We start from the raw sequence: 19,060 nt of genomic DNA on the forward strand, positions 1-19,060 counted from the left end.
CGTGCTTTTTCTTCTGGAACATATAGGCGTCCTTCAAAATATAATAGATTATTCTTGAACTCGAACTTAGAAGAATCATGAGACTTGGAAGAATTATTCTCGATATCATGAACAAGAGGGTCTGAGGACATACTGGACTGGATTTGCTTGAGAAAAGTTGAATCAACAGTCAATGTTGATTTCACTGCTCGGAGATGAAATTGCTCCGGTTTCAAGAGGACCGTTCTTTGTTGCTCAAAAGCTGCATCTCCTTCTTTTGGTGCAAAATAAGAACGTCTAGACAGGGCATCGGACAAACCTTGTTGTTTTCCTGGCCGATAAGTGATAATGAAGTCGAATCTTGACAAAGACATACTCCAACGAGCTTGACGACGATTCAACACGCGTACTGACATGAAATACTCGAGGTTCTTGTGATTTGTATACACAGTGACTGGACTAGAAGCACCTTCTAGATAATGACGCCATTCTTGAAAAAAATCCACGATTGCAAGAAGTTCTTTATCGTGGATCTCATAATTGATCTCGGCTGCTGAGAATTTTCTTGAATGAAAAGCTATCGGATGAAGTTTGTCATCTGTTTCCATTTGTGATAAAACTGCACCCAAGGCAAAATCCGATGCGTCTGTTTCCATAAAAAATACCTTGGAAAAGTCAACACGATATAAGACTGGTGCAGAGACAAACGATGTCTTCAAGGCTTCAAATGCTGCTTCCGCTTCTTGATTCCATTGGAATTTATCTTTACTAGTCAAGCGTGTAAGTGGAGCTGCAACTCGTGAGAAGTCTTTGATGAAGATCTGATAGTAATTGGCAAATCCCAAGAAACATTGGACATCTCTTACAGTCTTTGGAATCTTCCAATCCATGATTGTTTGGACTTTCTTAGAATCCATTATAAGACCATCATTTGAAATGATGTATCCTAAAAAGTCAACTTGAGTAGTGTGAAATACACACTTTTCCATCTTGGCGTACAATCCTGCATCTCTAAGTTTTTGCAATACTTGACGAACATGTATTTCATGTTCTTCAACATTCTTAGAATAAATCAGGATATCGTCTAGGTAGCAGACGACAAAATTGTCTAAGAATTCACGAAATACATCATTCATGAGATGTTGAAAAGCAGCTGGTGCATTCGTGAGTCCAAAAGGCATGACATTATATTCAAAATACCCGTACCTGGTTCGAAACGGAGTCTTCTATTCATCTCCTTCTTTGATCCGTACTAGATTATATGCTCCTCTTAGATCTATTTTTGTATAGATCTTAGCTTGATTTAACTGGTCAAGGAGTCCTGATATCAAAGGTAATGGATACCTGTTCTTGATTGTGATCTTGTTGAGTCCTCGATAGTCAACACACATTCGTAAAGATCCATCTTTTTTCTTTACGAATAAAATTGGAGCTCCTGTTGGAGATTTTGAATGGCGTATGAAATTCTTCGCTAAATTCTCGTCAATATATGTCTTGAGTTCAGCCAACTCATCTTGCGATAAACTGTAAATTGGTCCAAATGGTGGCTGAGTTCCTTCCTTGAGATCGATTGAACAATCGTATGGGCGATGCTCAGGAAGAATATCTGCATTCTTTTTCTCAAAAACGTCTTGATAATCTTGATATTGACTTGGAATGCCACTTGAAGTCTTTACGCTTTCAGAAATAGGTGCAGCATAAATAGCAAAAGTTGATCCTTCTTTTGCTGCGTGTATAAATGCTTTTGCACCTATAAGTGCGGGTTTTACTATACTAGACTCATGGTTTTTTACTTGATTAATAGAACTGTTACTAATGCTCCGAGGAAAATCAAGTTTACAAGAAATCCAATCTATTCGAGGATTATACTTTTCTAACCATGATAAGCCTAAAATTATTGGATTAGAGGGAGATCTAATTATATTAAAAATTACGCAACTACTATGACCATTTATTACTACATCTACAGGAAGTGTTTCGTGAGTTACATCTCCAGAAGACAACGGACGACCATCTATGACTTCTACGTGTACAGGTTTAGTTTTTTGTATTAATGATATTCTATGACATCTAGCAAATTCTTCATCTAAAAAACAAGCTGAGGCTCCTGAATCTATCAAGGCAGAGGCTTTGTAATTATTAGGTCCTAAACGCACATCTATTATAAAACAAGGAGATGGTTCTGAGGAGAGGATAGGACCTTCATTAGAAGTTGTATAAGATTCCAGCCGCACGGTCCCTATTGTAGCTGGACGTACTCGTTTTCCGACATACTGTCTTCTTTGACAGCCGTACTCCTCATTTTGTAGTTACGTCGCTTCTTTGGACAATGTTGAGCAGTGTGCTTAGGTTCTCCACAATATAAGCACAATCCTTCTTGTCGACGATGAGACTTTTCTTGCTCAGTAAGAGGTTTCAAACGTACCGCATCAATTTGCATATCCTCTACTTCTGAAGGTATGTGTTGAGGAGACGTCGGTGTTGCCATTGAATTGTAGTAACGTTGAGGCCTACTTGTGTGACTCTCGGATCGAAATTCAAAAAGTCGATTGTCGCACTTCACAGCAAAGTCAATTGCTTGACTCAATGTTTGAGGATCAGGTAAATTAAGCATCAATTTCTTTACCTCATATTGTAATCCGTAGAGAAATTGACTCACAAGTGCGGCATCATCCCACTTGATATCAGTTGCAAGTTGTCGAAATTGCGAAGCATATAATGTTACTGATCGATTGCCTTGTCGCAAAATACGGATCTTGTTGGTTGCAACACGAATTGCATCATGTTCTCCAAACATGGATCGAAACTCCGCCAAAAAAGCCTCCAGATTATCCAATATTGGATCTCGTCGTTCAAGAAAAGATGAAAACCATGACAATGCTGAACCTGAAAGAAGTGTACCAATGAATCTAACTTGTGACCCTGGAGTTGGATAGCTCTGGGGTTGAAGTTCAATCACTAATTGGACCTGATTGATGAATCCTCGAAACTTGGATCTGGTACCATCAAACTTCTCGGGCAAGGCCACTCTCGGTTCTCTAACACTCGAAGGGTGTTCCATTCTGGGAGAAGGGACATGGTTTGGTGCAGATGTTGAAGCAGCCCCAATCATCTCTATATCTTCACTTCCTACCATTCTTGTTGCTCCTTGTGGTGGTAAATTGAGTTGATGCATCGCAAGCATTAACTCCCTCAATTGTTCTTGCATCTGTGCCATTGCACTCTTCATTTCAACAAGCTCTGCCATAGTAGCACTTAGAAAAGAGAAGATGTCTAATAACGCTCAAAACAAATAGAAGAGAGGAATTGATAACAAAGAAAATACTAAGAACAATATCAATTTAAAAGAGGGTAATCCGCAACTTCTAATGCGCTTATGTCTTATCAAGAAAAAGGGGTAATCCACTCTTAATCAAGAAAAGACAAAGCTCTCATATTGTAAGTGTACTCTTGTCAATCTGTCAAGGACAAGAACTCGATGAAAGCTAAAGAGTAAGTGAGACTTTTCTCAAAGAAATAGGACAAAATAGAAATATGTATATTAAGAAAGAAATTAGAATGGCTATTGCCAAAATACAAGAAAACTAGAGACCCTTGAAACTAGACTAGAAGCAAGAAAGGAGTTGACAAGAGTGAAGAGGGCTTCACTCTTGCCTCTATATATACTATCTAACTAGAAGCCACATGGCGATGTTCTATAAGACCTCCAATATATGTTGACTTTCTAGGCCACATGCCTTTGCTTGCAAAGCAAGTTTTCTATGGATGGACCATGTAGTTAGCTTATTCTTTAAGCTTCCAACATGTGTGGCACATGGCTAACTTGTTGATCAAGTTTCTAGCCTAAAAGTCAACTATAGACTCCTATAAAGTCAAAGCAGCATCTATGAGGCTTCTAAGAAGCTTCTCTAGAAGATATTACACAATTAACCTACTTTTATCTACTTTTACATACTTTTATCTATTCATATAGGTAATTATATGTATGTCCGTGACAAGTTTGATTATAATAACATGGTACATTCTTCTATAAAATAAACATCTTTCTTTGCCAATTATGATTATCATCTATAATTTGATACTTTTGACTTTTGAAAAGTTGATAATCTTATGGCGAAAGATTTGGTAAATCATTTATCATAGCTACATGCAATAATGAAGGTGCAGTTAAAAGAAGCTCAAGAATAACAAAAGATCAATGCGGATGTCTATCAAAAGGAATAACTGCCATTCTATATGGGTGACAAGGTATGTTTACTTCGTCACAATATCAAGACCACTCATCCTTGTGACAAGTTGGACTATCGTAGACCTTAAGCATTTCCTATTTTTGCACAAATCAATCTAGTTGCAAATCATTTATATCTACCGGAGTCAATGAAAATCCATCCACTATTCCACATGTCTCTTCTTGAACCGTACAAGACAATAGACATACCAAGAAGAAGACAAGCTCTACCTCCTCTTATAGAAGTAGACAATAATGAAGAGTTCAAAGTAGAAGAAGTCTTAGATTCAAGGCAATGCTGAAATAAATTAAAATATCTTGTCTATTGGCATGGATATAATATTAGTGAACGTATAGGGGAGTCAGTAAAGAATCTTACAAATGTAGCAAAGGCAATGGAGGCTTTTCATTGACAACATCGATCAAAATCAAGATGAAAAGCCTTCCCTATAAAAGAAACAAGATCTAGGCAAGATAACATTTTACTTTCAATCTTTGTTTGTAACTTCTTTATAGTTGTGATGGTAAGGAGATGGAAAACCAACAACCAACGGATTTGATTGAAGAGCCTTCATTTGTTGACCTATCGGACAAGATATTGTGATTATTATAACCTTCAAAAAGACACAATCAAGATGAAGATCCTCAAGAACGACATGTTTTTCCTCGAATAGATGGTGAGATACAACGCATTTGATATCTTGACCTTGGAAGAGACTCCTGATGTTTGGTAATTTTATTAGAGGTAGGAACAACACTAGACGGTGTTCTAAATATTTTATTTGAAAGAAGTTATGAAGGCCTCAACAACGATCAGATAACAATGAGGTCTTCTTGCCCTAGTATGGGATACTATCAATGGTTAAGAGGCCCTATCAATCATCTTCAAAGAGAATAAAGATTTGAGGATGTGGCGAATATAATTTATCACATCATAGATTTTTTCAACATATGATGACCGCTCCTTGTGGAACTCGTTCCTAGAAAAGAGAGTAATGTCATGGACATATGCATGTAAGCCAAAAAAATACATGTATAAATAAGTAGAATTAAGTAAAAGTAGATAAAAGTAAATTAATTCTATAATATCTTCTACGGAAGCATACTAAAAGCTTCATAGACGCTTTAACTTTATAGCTATCTTTAATTAACTTTTTGGATTAAAAACGTGATCAACAAGTTGGCCATGTGCCACACATGTTGTTAGCTTGAAGACCAAGCTAATTATATCACCGACATGTAGAAAAACTTGCCTTGTAAGTCAAGACATGTGTCCTATAAAGTCAACACATATTGGAGGTCCTATAGAACATTGCCATATAGCCCCTAATTAGATAGTATATATAGAGACAAGAATGAAGCCCTCTTCACTCTTGTCAACTCTTTTCTTACTTGTAGTCTAATTTCAAGAGTCTCAAGTTTTCTTGTCTTTTAGCAATAAGTCTTTCTAATTTCTTTTAATATACATACTTCTTTATTTCTATTTTGTCACTCTTTCGTTGATATGGATTTCATTGGTTTATGCATCATCTTTTAGTTCATGTCCTTAACAATAGGCTAGAAACTTTGTCAATAAATTAGCCATATATCACACATAATTGTAGCTTGTGAAACAAGTTAACTATGTGGCTTACATATAGATAACTTGTCTTGCCAATTAAGACATGTGTCTAGCAAATTCAATACATGTTGGAGATCCTACAGCATATTGCCACGTAATTCCTAGTCAGAGAGCATATATGGAAGCAAGAATGAAGTCTTTTTCACTCTAGTCAATGCATTTCTAATCCTTAGTCTTGTTTCAAGACTTTCTAGTCTTCTTGTCTTTAGCAATAGCCATTCTAGTTTAATACTATATCACCTTTGAATATTTTTTTAGTCTTTTTGAATGATATAAGAGTGTGTTGACTATTTTAGGTCTTTGATGTTCATGATTTTGACAATAGGAGTTTTTTCTTTTTCTTCCTAAAGATATATTCCTTATCCAATTGATTTAATGTTTTAAAATGTATATTTAAAAGAAAATGAAACTTTCAACATCTACAATCTTTGCCAAAAAATACCTAAATAAAAAATGGAATTGATCTATTATTAAATGATAATTTAATAATTTTAAAGTGATTTATGTATAAATTAGAATTTATAGCTAAAACAAGATCTATTTGGTCTTATAAAGGTATATTTATCTAAATTAAATCAGATTATTTTGCTAAAATAACTTGTACTTCATATATCAATTAGAAAAGATTTAAGAAAAGATTCCTAGTATAAATTTTTGTTATTTTTTAAATATATTATCATCAAAGATATTATAATTGTTATCAATTTATTTTAAATTTTAATTTCAATTGGACCAAAAGTAATATTAGAAAATATCTACATTACTAAGTACTTAAAAATGATATTAGATCCATTAATTTTATTTTTTTGATTAAAATATCAATTAGCTAATAATATTTTATTAAATTTTAAAAAAATAAATAGATAATATTAGAGCTCTATAGAATGTTATAGAGATCTCTTGAAAGCAATAAAAATATATAAAAGATTCTCAATGATTTTTGTAATTATATATTTTTTTGTATCTATAATATCGTATTTTTATTTAGCAATAAGTTTTCTACATAATTTTAATATTCCATCTCTTTATATATAAAGACTTTCAAAAAATGTTACAAGATAAGTTTTTCTTTGATTTATATTCAATACATGTACATGTCCTTTTAACCAAAAATTATATCTATAATTCTTTGGTACTAATAAATTTATTAGAATAAAAAGGTATTATCTAAGATTTTTTAAACATATTCTAGAAAATAATCTCTTGACCAATAGATTAAATGTTATCAACTTTTGGTTATATAACAAAGGTTTAGATATCAATTTAAAGATTTTATGAAAATGTTATTTATATCAAGTCCATACTTGACATATAAAAATTTCTAAATTATCTTAAAAGTATTTAAATGATATTAAATGTTGAAACAACTTTTACAATTGATTTAATAGATTCAAAAAGAAAAATTTAGATTTAGGATCTTAACACTTTATAAAAAAATAGAAAAAATAATAATAATAATAATAATAATAATAATACTCTATATTCTAAATCTATTTAGATAATATCTAGTCTAAGTAAAATTGAATAACTATTAATGTCATTTGATTAATATTTGATTTCTTTTCTTCTTTTATGCTGGTCTACATAGATAGCTTCTTCTCTTAGTTATTACATTGGCACCATCTACATCATGTAATATTTTAATATAAATCAATGCAAAGATTTTGAATTATAAAGATATTTTTGATAAATTAATAAAATAATATGTATCTTTTAGTACATTTATTAGGTTAGATGATGGCTTTATATATTTTTTGCTAATATCATATCATTTTTTTTTTGTTAAATCTTTTGAATATATATTTTAAAACATTCAATTATTTTAACATTCAATTAAAACATTATTTAAAACTAGAGTTTATGATAAAAGATTTCTATCTAAGATATGTAATTTTCAGAAAAAAAATTTCAGAAAAATTGATAGATTTATGTACAAAGTAGGATCTTAAATTAGAAAATAGATAGATTTATTTGATATGATATTAAAAATAATCTTTAATAGATATAATCTTCAATAATTGTTTTTTTGATGGTTTATATTGAAATAAATATTGTATATAAAAGTTGGTAAATCATTTTAGTTAAATCATTAATTTTTAAATGATTTTTTGTAGAATCATCAATTATATTTTTTAATATTTAAAAAAATCCTCTCCAAAATTGGATACAATGTATAGTATTTTTCTAATGTAATACTATAAAAAAGTTTAAATATCTATTTATTAGAAATAAAAAAAATTATTAATATAAAACTAGATTAGAAAAAATAAAATAAAATAAAACACCACTATCACCACAATTGAGTCTTTTATAACTAGAGATTATAAAATCCATGACAAAATCTATTGAAATAAAAGACCATGATTCCTTTGCATGTAATTCAAAGAATTCTTCTTATTGATGCTTTAGATCCTAATTTCTCAAACATGTATCACTAGACTAGATAATTTCTTCACAGATTGAAATATTTATGACAAAAAACAATCTATAGATGTTAATGCTATTACTTTGCCAAAAACAGAATATTATGTAGTAATTTTTTTATAATGTAATTAGAAGTAAATCAATCCTAAGAGTGTGTCAAATAATTCCTTAAAGCAAAGAAATTTATTCTTAAATTCATAATCATCATCCATATTCAAGTTTTAAAGTTTTTTTTTTTTTTTAACTTTATATGTATTTATTTGATATTACATTATTTTTCTTCATGCATTATATATTTTTCGTAAAATAAAATATCTAAATTTCATTAGAATTTCAAAAAAAACATATAATTACAAAATATATATTTCACGATAAGTAAGAGAGAATATTATGCAATTACATTATAGAAATGATAAGATTGTACGTTTTATGCAAATTGTTAATAACATATTACATCAAAGTAACATTTTAAAAGTTTATATATTAACTTCTAATATAAATAGTAATAAAAATAAATAAAAATAGATTGCAATATTAAGCATGTATTTTTAAAAGAAGTAAAGAGTCTCTTGCTTTAACTATTAAGTGAATAAGCTTTCTCCAACACACTAAAATTGCATTATCAGATATATTTCAGGTTATCTGATATTTTCTTGAATATTTTCTTAAATAAATACTTATAAAAACACATATAATTCTTGTGTAAAAAAGTATCATTTTAATGGGGATACTTAACTGAGGCACACTGATACCATAAAGTACAAATATTGTAAATCATACCCCACTAATTTAGAAAAGCTTCTTTCAAAGCATAATTAGTGCTTATACCCATGACAACTCAACCTATTGACTCGGGCCTATAAGCACTAATACCTGCAATTAAAGTTTAAAAATCTGTCCCATTTGTGAAGAAAATCCTGTAGCAATGCATCACATCGTAGTAGAACTCTAGGTTTTACAGTCGGTCATATAACCCCAACTCATCACCTCCCCATGAAGCAAATGATGAAAGAACGAAGAAAACCTACGGCTCGCATTTTGCAGTCTAAGCTAGGATGCTTTTCACAAATGCAACATAGAAACACATTGCCCAGTCTTCTCGGACCAAGATGTAATATCACCTTCACAAATAGAAGCACTTAACTAATGACAAGATACAGGAAAGAGCAGTGCAACAGAAATACAAAAAATTATATTGCAAGATAGGTGAGGAGAATAACATCGATGTTATAAACAATGTAGCATCAAGGACTTTCCAGTCTGCCGACCTTTCTATCAATAATAGAGTCCACTTCTAAACCTTCTAGTAGTGATGCAGAAACATGTCATAAGGTACTCCAAAGTGGTGCCAATAAGGGCAAGAAATGTTCTCTTCCAAGAACTGCAAATTCTGAGTTCTTTAAGGGACATTTAAATATGATGATGAAGTCCGATGGATTTCCTAATGATACTAAGCGGGCTTCATCATCATATTTAAATGTCTCTACAGAACTCAATTTACAGTTCTTGGAAGAGAACATTGCTTGCCCTTATTGGCACCACTTAGGAGTACCTTTTGACTTGTTTCTGCATCACTCCTAGAAGGTTTAGAAGTAGACCCTATTATGATAGAAAGGTCGGCAGACAAGAGTAGTGCAACAGAAATAAAAAAAAATATACTGCAAGAAGGTGAGGAGAATAACCAAATAAATATATAAATAAATGGATTTTCAGAAAATTTGAAGGAAGAAAGTAATTAAAGAAAAGAAAAAATTGGCTTGAAAGTGGAATGCTGGGCTTCGTACGACTGAACTATATCGATTGACTTAAGGACCACATTTTTTCTAAGCAACTTAGGTAATTAAGATAAACACAAGATCATTGCCTTAGTTTCTTACATCATCACCAAAGAGTTCTAGGATCATCCCATTCGTGGAGAGGAGCCTATCCTTCTCCTGCTTTGGGGCCATCTCCATATTTTGGTTCCATAAATCCCCAAGACCAATGGGTTGTTGAGTATCTTCCTTCCCCGCGAGTGGGGACAACCGTCTATTGGACACAGCCTCACCGAGAACAGAGCTCACCTGCTGGTGATCCCCACCATCCCAATGACGCTCCTCCCAATGCCTTCCTTCAGGCACTAAACTCGCTGACTCCAGGTGCTTGTCATCCCAATCTAACATGACATGAGAGGGATCAGAATGGTTGTGTGTGCCGTGGCTGCCTGTCTCTTCTAGATCCACAACCAATGATTCAGTTCGGGCTCTATCGCCTTCATGATGGACCACCCCATCCGCAGGACTGAATTGATATTCAGGAAGACGCGTGAATTTCTGCATCCCCGCATCGTCTAGAATTTTCAATGGGTAGACATCATGCATGTCTCCACTTTCACCATCATCCGCACCGTCACTGAAATCATCCTCATCACCTTCGTCATAACCTGTAGATACATCACCACTACCATCGGATTCACCTAGAAATTCTCCTTCATCATCGTCACTGTCAATCTTGTCGCCCAGCCTATTCTGAAGTGCTCGCCGCCTCAAGACGAACACATTGAAATAATAGCTATTTAATTCTTTCCTAGTTTTGTACGGTAAAGAATTCGGGAGATAGTCCCAAAAGTTTCTGCTCTTGGACGCTGGATGTGTCCTGGCAACCATTCGGAATGTACGCTCTTCGTCCTTGCTCCACAGATCGCCAACACACTCGCCCATCTGATCAAACCCCATACGATTAAAAGCATGCCCAAGATCATTCCTAAGCTTTACCCTTGCCGCCGCAATATGCATTCTCACACAGTTTATGGAACCAGGCTCACGACAATCGCAAGAAGCTGGCCTACCCCTGCCTACTTCGCATGAACTAAAGTGGACTTCCCTCAGATCAGCCTGAGGCCATAGCTGTAAACCAAGCCACCTATCGTCGTTGTCTTCAGCGTTGCTGCTATAAAGTCCTTCTCCAGAATCATCTTGGGTTGCATCACTAGTCTTATGCGAAAGATCTCGTGGAATCCGACTAACCAAGTCAGCTTGATAATCTTTGCCAATAGGAATCCTTTTCCTTTGTTGATTATACCGAACAAATACAGGATCGCTATAGTTAACTGAATGTCTGGCAGAGCGCTGTCCAACATGAGCTCCTGATGTTCCCCAATACGAGGCAATATTCGTGTCCTGATTTGAGGATGCTCCTTCCTTGCAACTCGGTCCCGGGGGTGGCAGAAACCCATAATGAGCTAATCGTTCTCGAGTGGCTCGTAAACGTTCAAGAGCCTGAGCGTCCGGTCGGACTGGCTCGTCGAAAAATTGGGAAGGCATTGACTTTGTCTGCATCACAACAGGCATGGTTTTGTTGAACAAATATTACACAGGTTACGTTTTTCAAAGCCTGAAATACAAAGCATGAAACTTGATGCAGAAGCTTTTGTGACTCAAGGCACCGGGCATGAGATGCATCCATACACAGATTACCAAAAAGCACTTTGACAAAATGACTCCAACGGCATCCTCACAGGCTTTCCACTTACACACCTGTATGGAGCTATCTTCACACCGAGCCTTCCTCCAAAGAGCAGTCCGCACTTTCGATGTCAGCATTTGACATTGGCTCATCCAATCCTCGCCTTGACCTGGACTTCCTGCGTCCAGTGCTGATGCTGGGTTTCCCGGGATAATGGCAATTCGCTTGATCCACTCCACCATCCCATGCAAGGCCACCCGCTGCTGCAAAGCACTCTCCACTCCACCCCCCTCATGCCAATCCCCGCTCGTGCCTGGACCTTCATCAAATGTATGAGAATGAGATTTATCTCCCTCGAGAATAGTGTCGCTGGCAAGGGGTTCAACTGAGGTGCATGCAGTATTCCGATCATCAACCTTCGTTGATTGCATACGTTCCAGTTGGCTTACAAGCCTAGTTCGTACGGGCCCGTTGTAGCGAAGGGTAGGATTTGATTTTGTCTGCATTACGACAGGCATAGCTTTGTTGAAAGAATAATACACAAGTTGAGTTTTTTCATACCCTGGCATCCACAGCATTGAACTCGATACAGCAACTTTGGTGGCTCAACGCACAGGGCACGAGGTCCATCAGTACATAGATTACCAAAAGGCACTATGACCAAATGACTCGAACGGCATCCTCAGGTTTTCGTCCTAGACATGATATTGTGCATCCGGTCTCCGTATGGCACAATGATGAACTAGACATGCAGGGCAACGAATCAGCAAAGGGAGGCTCCCCAATACAAACCTGCACGGAGCTATCTTCACACCGAGCCTCCTTCCAAAGGGCAGTCCGTACTTTCGATGTCAGCAGTTGACAATGGCTCATCCAATCCTCGCCTTGACCTGGACCTCCTGCGTCCGGTGCTGATGCCGGCCTTCCTGGAATGATGGCAATTCGCTTGATCCACTCCACCATCCCACGCAAGGCCTCCCGCTGCAGCATGGCATTGTCCACTCTGCCCCCCCCATACCAATCCCCGCACATACCTGGACCTTCATCAAACGTATGAGCATGATCTTTGTCTCCCCTGAGAACAGTGTCACTAGCAAGGGGTTTAACTGAGGTGTATTCAGTTTCCTGGTCTTCAACTGTTGAGGATTGCTTACACTCCATCTGGGTTAAATACCTACATCGTAGATCTTCAATAGCATCATCTAAAATTGCAGCCCCTACATTACCACTCCCACTGCCATTTTCTATCTTCTGGTCATGGTCATAGTGCGAAATAAATTGGTGCCCTGCTGTCGCCTCTTCGGGCGCGTATTCCCTATCTTCATGCATTTCGTGCCCAGATTCTGCTTGTCTACTTGCTGGCCCGTGGTCCCACCACTCACTGACTCTCACTGAGCTGCTCGGCTGAGCTGCATCCAAACTGGAGCTATTCTTCAACTCCTTGGAATTTTTCACAGCATCCAACGCTTTTAAATATTTCACATACACGAGCTTCAACCCTGGCCCGCAGTCTAGCCCTAATTCTAATGCATCCGAAACTGCACCCCAGAGCCCGGCCTCGGTCACCTTGCTGTAACCCCCCATGCTGCTCACTCGAGAATGCAGGGCTAGGAGATCGACAGCCTTGTCCCCCATGAGCACAGGCAATGGCCGCGTGCGTCTTCTGGCTTCCAAAATCCTACTGGCTGTGTTCAACAACAAGACACCCATCCTGCTATCCTCGTCTTCATCGCTCTCTCCCACATCAAAATCCTCAGAAGCAGTTAGCTTACTCCGCTTCTCGCCACCTCCCAACTCCACTTCCCCCGATTCCTCCGCCTCCACCTCCTTTCGCTTGTTCTTCATGTCACCCAAGGGCCTCGCCATTTCCCTCCCTCGCCCTACCCTGGCCCTACCCTGCCCTACCCTCATATCACAATCCTGCGCGCTCCCTCCCCCGGGCTCCCTCATGCATCAGCCCGAGCTAAACCCTTTACGCACAACCCTCGCGTACTCCCCCTCCTCTTCCTCCCCCTCCCCTCTCCACCTCTATCAACAACATCATCATCGGCGCAATCAAAATCCCGTTGCAGCTGCCCTGTCCGCTCCGCCATCGCTCACAAAGATCACAGCGCATCCCGCCCGGCGCCCCCCTATCACGTCCCGACCGTTTCAACTCATGTTACGCTCTAAACCTAATCTACACCGAAATTCCGTCGGGACGGAAACCGACGAAAGCGAGGAGGAGGCACAAGAAGGTGAGCAAGACGGTCAGACACAGAGGAATGGAGTCAACGGGAGCGAGAAAGAGAAGTGAGAGAGAGAGAGAGAGAGAGAGAGAGACAACGGTGTAGCGACAATGGCGATGGAGTGGGAAAGGGGGGGGGTGGAGAAAAAAGGAGGGAAGAAGAAGAAGAAAGGGAGCGACAATAAGCGGGGATGAGGGGAGGGAGGGGAACAAAGAAGAAGAAGAAGAAGAAGAAGACGCCGAGGCCAGATTGCCCTGCTGCTGCTGCAACAGGACACGAACAAGCCCAAGCAGCAGCACAAGACGACGAAGAAGAAGACGACGAACGAGACGGAGATGACGAAGGAGAAGAAGCAGACAACGAAGGAGAAGGAGAAGGAGAAGACGAAGGAGAAGAACCAAGCGAGGGAGGAGGGGAAGGGTCTCGAGATTGATACCCGGTTCGGATAAATGGATGGATGGATAGAATACCTCCCCCCCTACCCAGTTCCCCACATACCCCGGCCTCTGGCTTGCTTGCTTTCTCCCTTACTTTTCCTTCGCCACGTCATCCTCCCTGTTTCTATTCAGTGAAACATTATGTTTCTTTACTTTGTGCTAAGTAATACATATGTGTCACTGACATAGATTTCTAAGTTTAGTATAATTTTGAAATTAGGTTAGGTTTGAAGGTTATATCAAGTTTAATTAGGTTGATCTATTGAAGTTATCACAACTTGTCTTAGCCTTGCAAGAAGTAAACACAAAGGCAAGTTTAGGTCAACTTTGATCTTCTCAATTATTGTGTGAAGTCTTTTTTAATTGTGTATTTTGTACCTTAAGTCTTTTGTGTCCATTTAGCTATCTTTTATGTTTTGGCACAGCCTTATAAGCTAATTTCTTTATTTTGACAGGGATACATTGATACACAATATTGATGTATAAAAATAAACAATGCAATAAAGAATCAAAGTGTAATCAACATAAATAAAATAAAATAAAAAAATGCTAAAATATTTATCAATAATACCACAAAAATACTTAACAAAATAAGAATAATAACAACAATAATAACATACCCCCCAAAATATATATATATATATATATATATATATATATATATATACACACAAAATGCAACTTAGAAATAAATTTTTATTTTTTAAAATTCATTTGAGTTAAATTGTTTTAGACGAATTAAATCTATTATGATTAAGAGATACTTATTAATTTTTATTTACGTTATGCTTGAATAATTATGCTGGTGTATAGAAAAAATCGATCTCAAAAAATAAATTAAAATCTCACCAATTTACTTTTAAAAATTTTCAAGTTTATGAATATTTCTATAACATATTTTTTATTTTTATTTTGCAAATTAAAAAAATTAATAACTTAGGATATAATTTAACTTTTCTAATTAAACAAGACACAAAAATATTGCAAATTTAATGGTGAGAAAAAAGGCCTTATTTGATTAAATTGTAAATGAACCTTATGCGTTGAAGTAATAACTAAGTAACCTTCATTTTAAATAAATGATTAAATAATAATGATTAATAATACAATCTCATCTTTGTAATATTTAAGAAAAAAAATCTTAAAAGATTTTTAAAAATCAATAACTACAAATATAAATATAAACTAGGACTTCGTGGATATATTCAAAATGTTTATATTTTTTTATTTAGGATAGATTATTTAAAATTAAAATCTCTAAAAATAATATAAAATAAAAAAAATATATTAGAAATATTTAAAATACTATTACGATTATGTTGTTTATAATATTATATTAATTAATTTTTTTGTAATAATTGACTCAAAACAGTTGAAGAAAACAAGGATAATCAATAAAAATAGAGGTTGCATAATTGGACACTATATTTCAAAGACATTAAAAAGGTCCTCTGTTTTTGTACTAATTCTATTTGTTGTCTTATCAAATTAATGTATAAAAAACTCATATACATATTATTATACCTTTATTTCAAAAAATCACTCATTTTGTTATATGCAATCTGACTTATCTAATTAGGTTAGTCAATTTAATACAAAAAAATTATGGATTTGAATGAATATATATATATATATATATATATATATATTTTGTCATTAACCTGAGAATATTTATAATTTTTATTCCTGTTTTGATATTAAGTATTGGAAGCAAATTTACATTAAACTTCATTTTATCTGATGGTAATTTTAATAAGAAAAATTGAAAAAAATTAAAAGAATAAAAACATGTTGACACAAATACACAAAATGAAGTACTACATGAGAAGTCACAATGACTAGTCATTATTAAACATAGAGCAGATTATTTATGTACATTCATGTAAAATTCAAAAGTAATTCAGTTGTTAAAATCTACTCTTTGATAACTTTAAACAAGTTTTCAACAACATAAATTTGTTACAAATAATTTCAATGATATCATTCCATATAAGAGGGTACCATGCCAGTGTTGAGTAATGTAATGTAATTTGTAGGCAGGATTCAAAATACATCACTAGGAATATCTCACATTCGAAGAAAATCGAGTTCCATCCAATTGGTACAATCAAAATCCACATTGAAAAGAATACCAACCGCATACTAGAATACTTCTAGAGCTTCACTTCAGTGATAAAACTTCACAATGACATTGTGCAAAATTTGTTCATCACAATCATATCAGATTTTGATGCAAATCAAAGTAAGAATGAAAACATGGAACACTTCCATGGCGTGATATTTTCTGTTTCAAGCAGAATATAAAACTGGCATTCCATTGAAATCTATCACCATGCTACGGTACTCACAATACCCACAAGCTAAGGAATTGTTAAAGCTATGAACTGAATTTGATATAAACCTGAGGTTGCCTTACAGAAGAGAGCCATTCTAAAGAGCAGCAGGATCGTCAAACAAGTTCACATTTCAGCTACAAGAATGGCAGTCACTTCAAGTTACAAACCTGTTTGTCTGTGTCTTCAGACATCCACAAAGCGGTAGAACAAACACATGACAGAAATGGCAAAGCCAGTAATACTAAAGAAATGCAAGATTGATGACCAATATTACAGGTAGAATGGGCTCCAGTGGTTTCATCAATATCAGAGGCAGAAATACAAGACATGAAAGGCTAAACTGCTCACTACCATTACATAGAAAGAATTGCTGCTTCAGATATATCTGATGAAGATGGGGAGGTAATTCAAGCGAATGGAAATTAGAAGCTTTCGCCAGAGAATTTGCCTCGTCTGTGCCCTAATCACACAAAGCTACTAGTACAAATGCCAGCAAGAATATGAAGCATGGGAAAATGTGAATAAAGTCTCGCCATCACCATCAATCTACTCAGGTTCAGGCTCGCCCAGAACTTGCGGTTGCGAAGCATCATATCCAGATTACGTCGAACTTCACACTTCAACCTAAAGCCGTAGCAGCAAACTACAATGCTCTGAAGGCCTAAATCGATGAGGAATGGGAGCAAGAGAGCTAACTGTCTCAAACAGTTAATCTCAACCTGCTGTTAACCATGCAACCCTAAATGCAACCAAGAGAAATTCAGCGATCAGATAGAACAGCTGCACCAGGATTCACTTCTCGCCGAATACAGACCATTACTCCAGCATCCATCCGTCTCTACCATCCAGGTTAGTAATCGATTATCAGCAGTTGCACCGTAGGGGAACATTCCTCACAATAACTACTATCTACTATACAGCGAAGAAGCCCTCCAAACTCGTCCGCAATTGTAACAAGAACAGGACCCCGTATACTCTACCATCTCTTCAGGTCATCACGCTTTCCCCGGAATGTATCCCAAAAGACGGGCCAGTTGAGCTGAGCCTCCTTCCAACCAAGCAATGAACCCTCTCGCTTGGGATCCCAGCTGGCCGATAACACGCCGTACGTGATGCCCGCTCCCGCCGAACCGAAGGTGAGAAACGACGTAAACAACGGCAGCCACTCGGGGATATCCACCTTTTTCACAGCCTTCAAGTAATAATACAAGACGAAGAACGCGACTCCAATGGCAAACGGAATACCGACCGTGAATGCAATCCGCTTGAGCATGCGGTTGGTCACGACCTCCGGCACCACGTCGTCCTCAGGCTCCTGGCGCTCATCCTGCGGGTCTGCTTGCGTCCCCGACCGCAACGACCCATCAAGCTTGCCCTCCTTTTTTTGTACCTTCTTTTCCTTCTCGGGCGCTTTGCCGAACCCCTTGGGCGATTTCTGCACCGCAAGAGTCAACAACCTCTCGCCCCGCGAAGCACCGTAGCTCCGTCGACCCAAATTAGGCACAGGGTAGAGAGAAGGCGAGGAAGAGCGGGCACAGAGAGGGAGAAGGGCATACAACGAGGAATGCGAGGAACCGCAAACAGCAGTGGAGGGCAACATGGTCGATATCATGAGTTACTCCTCCCTCCGACGCAGAGAGAATTGTACGAGAATCCAGCAGAGACACGGACACAGAGCAAGAGAAACACACACAATTGCACAGACAGCGAGAGGGCGAGAGGGCGACCGAGGCAGCCTCGCTTGCTTGCTTAAGCTTTTCTTTTGGCGATGGCCAGGCTCCGGCAGATTGCTCGTATCGTTGTAGATAAGCCCCGATCGTCGCGTTTCGTCGTCCACTTTCTCCGTCCAGTTACTTCGTGCAGTTTCTTTGTCGCGGCTTCGATTTTCCGTTTATCTGGCTCCCTTTCCGTTATTTTGTTAACGAACCATTCAGAAAGAGAGAGATGTGTATATATATATATATATATACATATGTATATATCTATAAAACAAATATATGTATGTGTGTATGTGTATTTATTAGAGACATAAGTTTTAAATTTATATGTACATTATTAATTGTGATTTTTATTGTTTGAGTTTATTGAATTTAGGGTACTACAAATGTCACTATATGTCTTGCTTTTGCCACCACAACTTGCCCTTTACTACATGTCATCCATATCTTTTGTCAAAATATATTGAAGCTTCATGCTTCAATAGATATATATATATATATATATATATATACACTAATTTTAAGAAATAATATTAGAATATTAACATTATTTTGTTGGAAAATAATAAAAATTAAATAAGCATGTTGATTAGGTGATGGATTATGGTGGTAGTAGCAAAAACTATACATGTATTACATGTATGG

The 19,060-nt window shown here is 36.5% G+C and overlaps 2 protein-coding genes across 2 annotated transcripts; both read right to left on the bottom strand.

Annotated features, from left to right (window-relative positions):
- Nucleotides 1-9,921: 9,921 nt before the first annotated feature.
- Nucleotides 9,922-13,767, bottom strand: LOC112274370 (uncharacterized). The gene is made up of 3 exons (XM_024503814.3): nucleotides 12,489-13,767; nucleotides 11,768-12,196; nucleotides 9,922-11,563 (listed from the first exon to the last, which is right to left on the bottom strand). The coding sequence occupies exons 1-3, from the start codon at nucleotides 13,644-13,646 to the stop codon at nucleotides 10,118-10,120; spliced, it is 3,033 nt and encodes a 1,010-aa protein (XP_024359582.1). The 5' UTR covers nucleotides 13,647-13,767; the 3' UTR covers nucleotides 9,922-10,117.
- Nucleotides 13,768-16,967: 3,200 nt separating this feature from the next.
- LOC112274542 (uncharacterized) lies at nucleotides 16,968-18,477 on the bottom strand. Its single transcript, XM_024504189.3, has one exon. The coding sequence runs from the start codon at nucleotides 18,307-18,309 to the stop codon at nucleotides 17,674-17,676; it is 636 nt and encodes a 211-aa protein (XP_024359957.1). The 5' UTR covers nucleotides 18,310-18,477; the 3' UTR covers nucleotides 16,968-17,673.
- Nucleotides 18,478-19,060: the final 583 nt, after the last annotated feature.

Source organism: Physcomitrium patens, chromosome 21 (assembly GCF_059467195.1).
Source record: "Physcomitrium patens ecotype Gransden chromosome 21, ASM5946719v1, whole genome shotgun sequence".
Classification (NCBI taxonomy): Eukaryota; Viridiplantae; Streptophyta; class Bryopsida; order Funariales; family Funariaceae; genus Physcomitrium; species Physcomitrium patens.

Excerpts from the sequence above, each read along its gene's own strand:
- LOC112274542 (XM_024504189.3), bottom strand. The coding sequence starts at position 18,309 with ATGATATCGACCATGTTGCCCTCCACTGCTGTTTGCGGTTCCTCGCAT.
- LOC112274370 (XM_024503814.3), bottom strand. The coding sequence starts at position 13,646 with ATGAGGGAGCCCGGGGGAGGGAGCGCGCAGGATTGTGATATGAGGGTA. Across the intron at positions 12,197-12,488 it reads GTGAAGATAGCTCCGTGCAG|ACAAAATCAAATCCTACCCT; the intron begins GTTTGTATTGGG and ends GTCGTAATGCAG. Across the intron at positions 11,564-11,767 it reads GTGAAGATAGCTCCATACAG|ACAAAGTCAATGCCTTCCCA; the intron begins GTGTGTAAGTGG and ends GTTGTGATGCAG.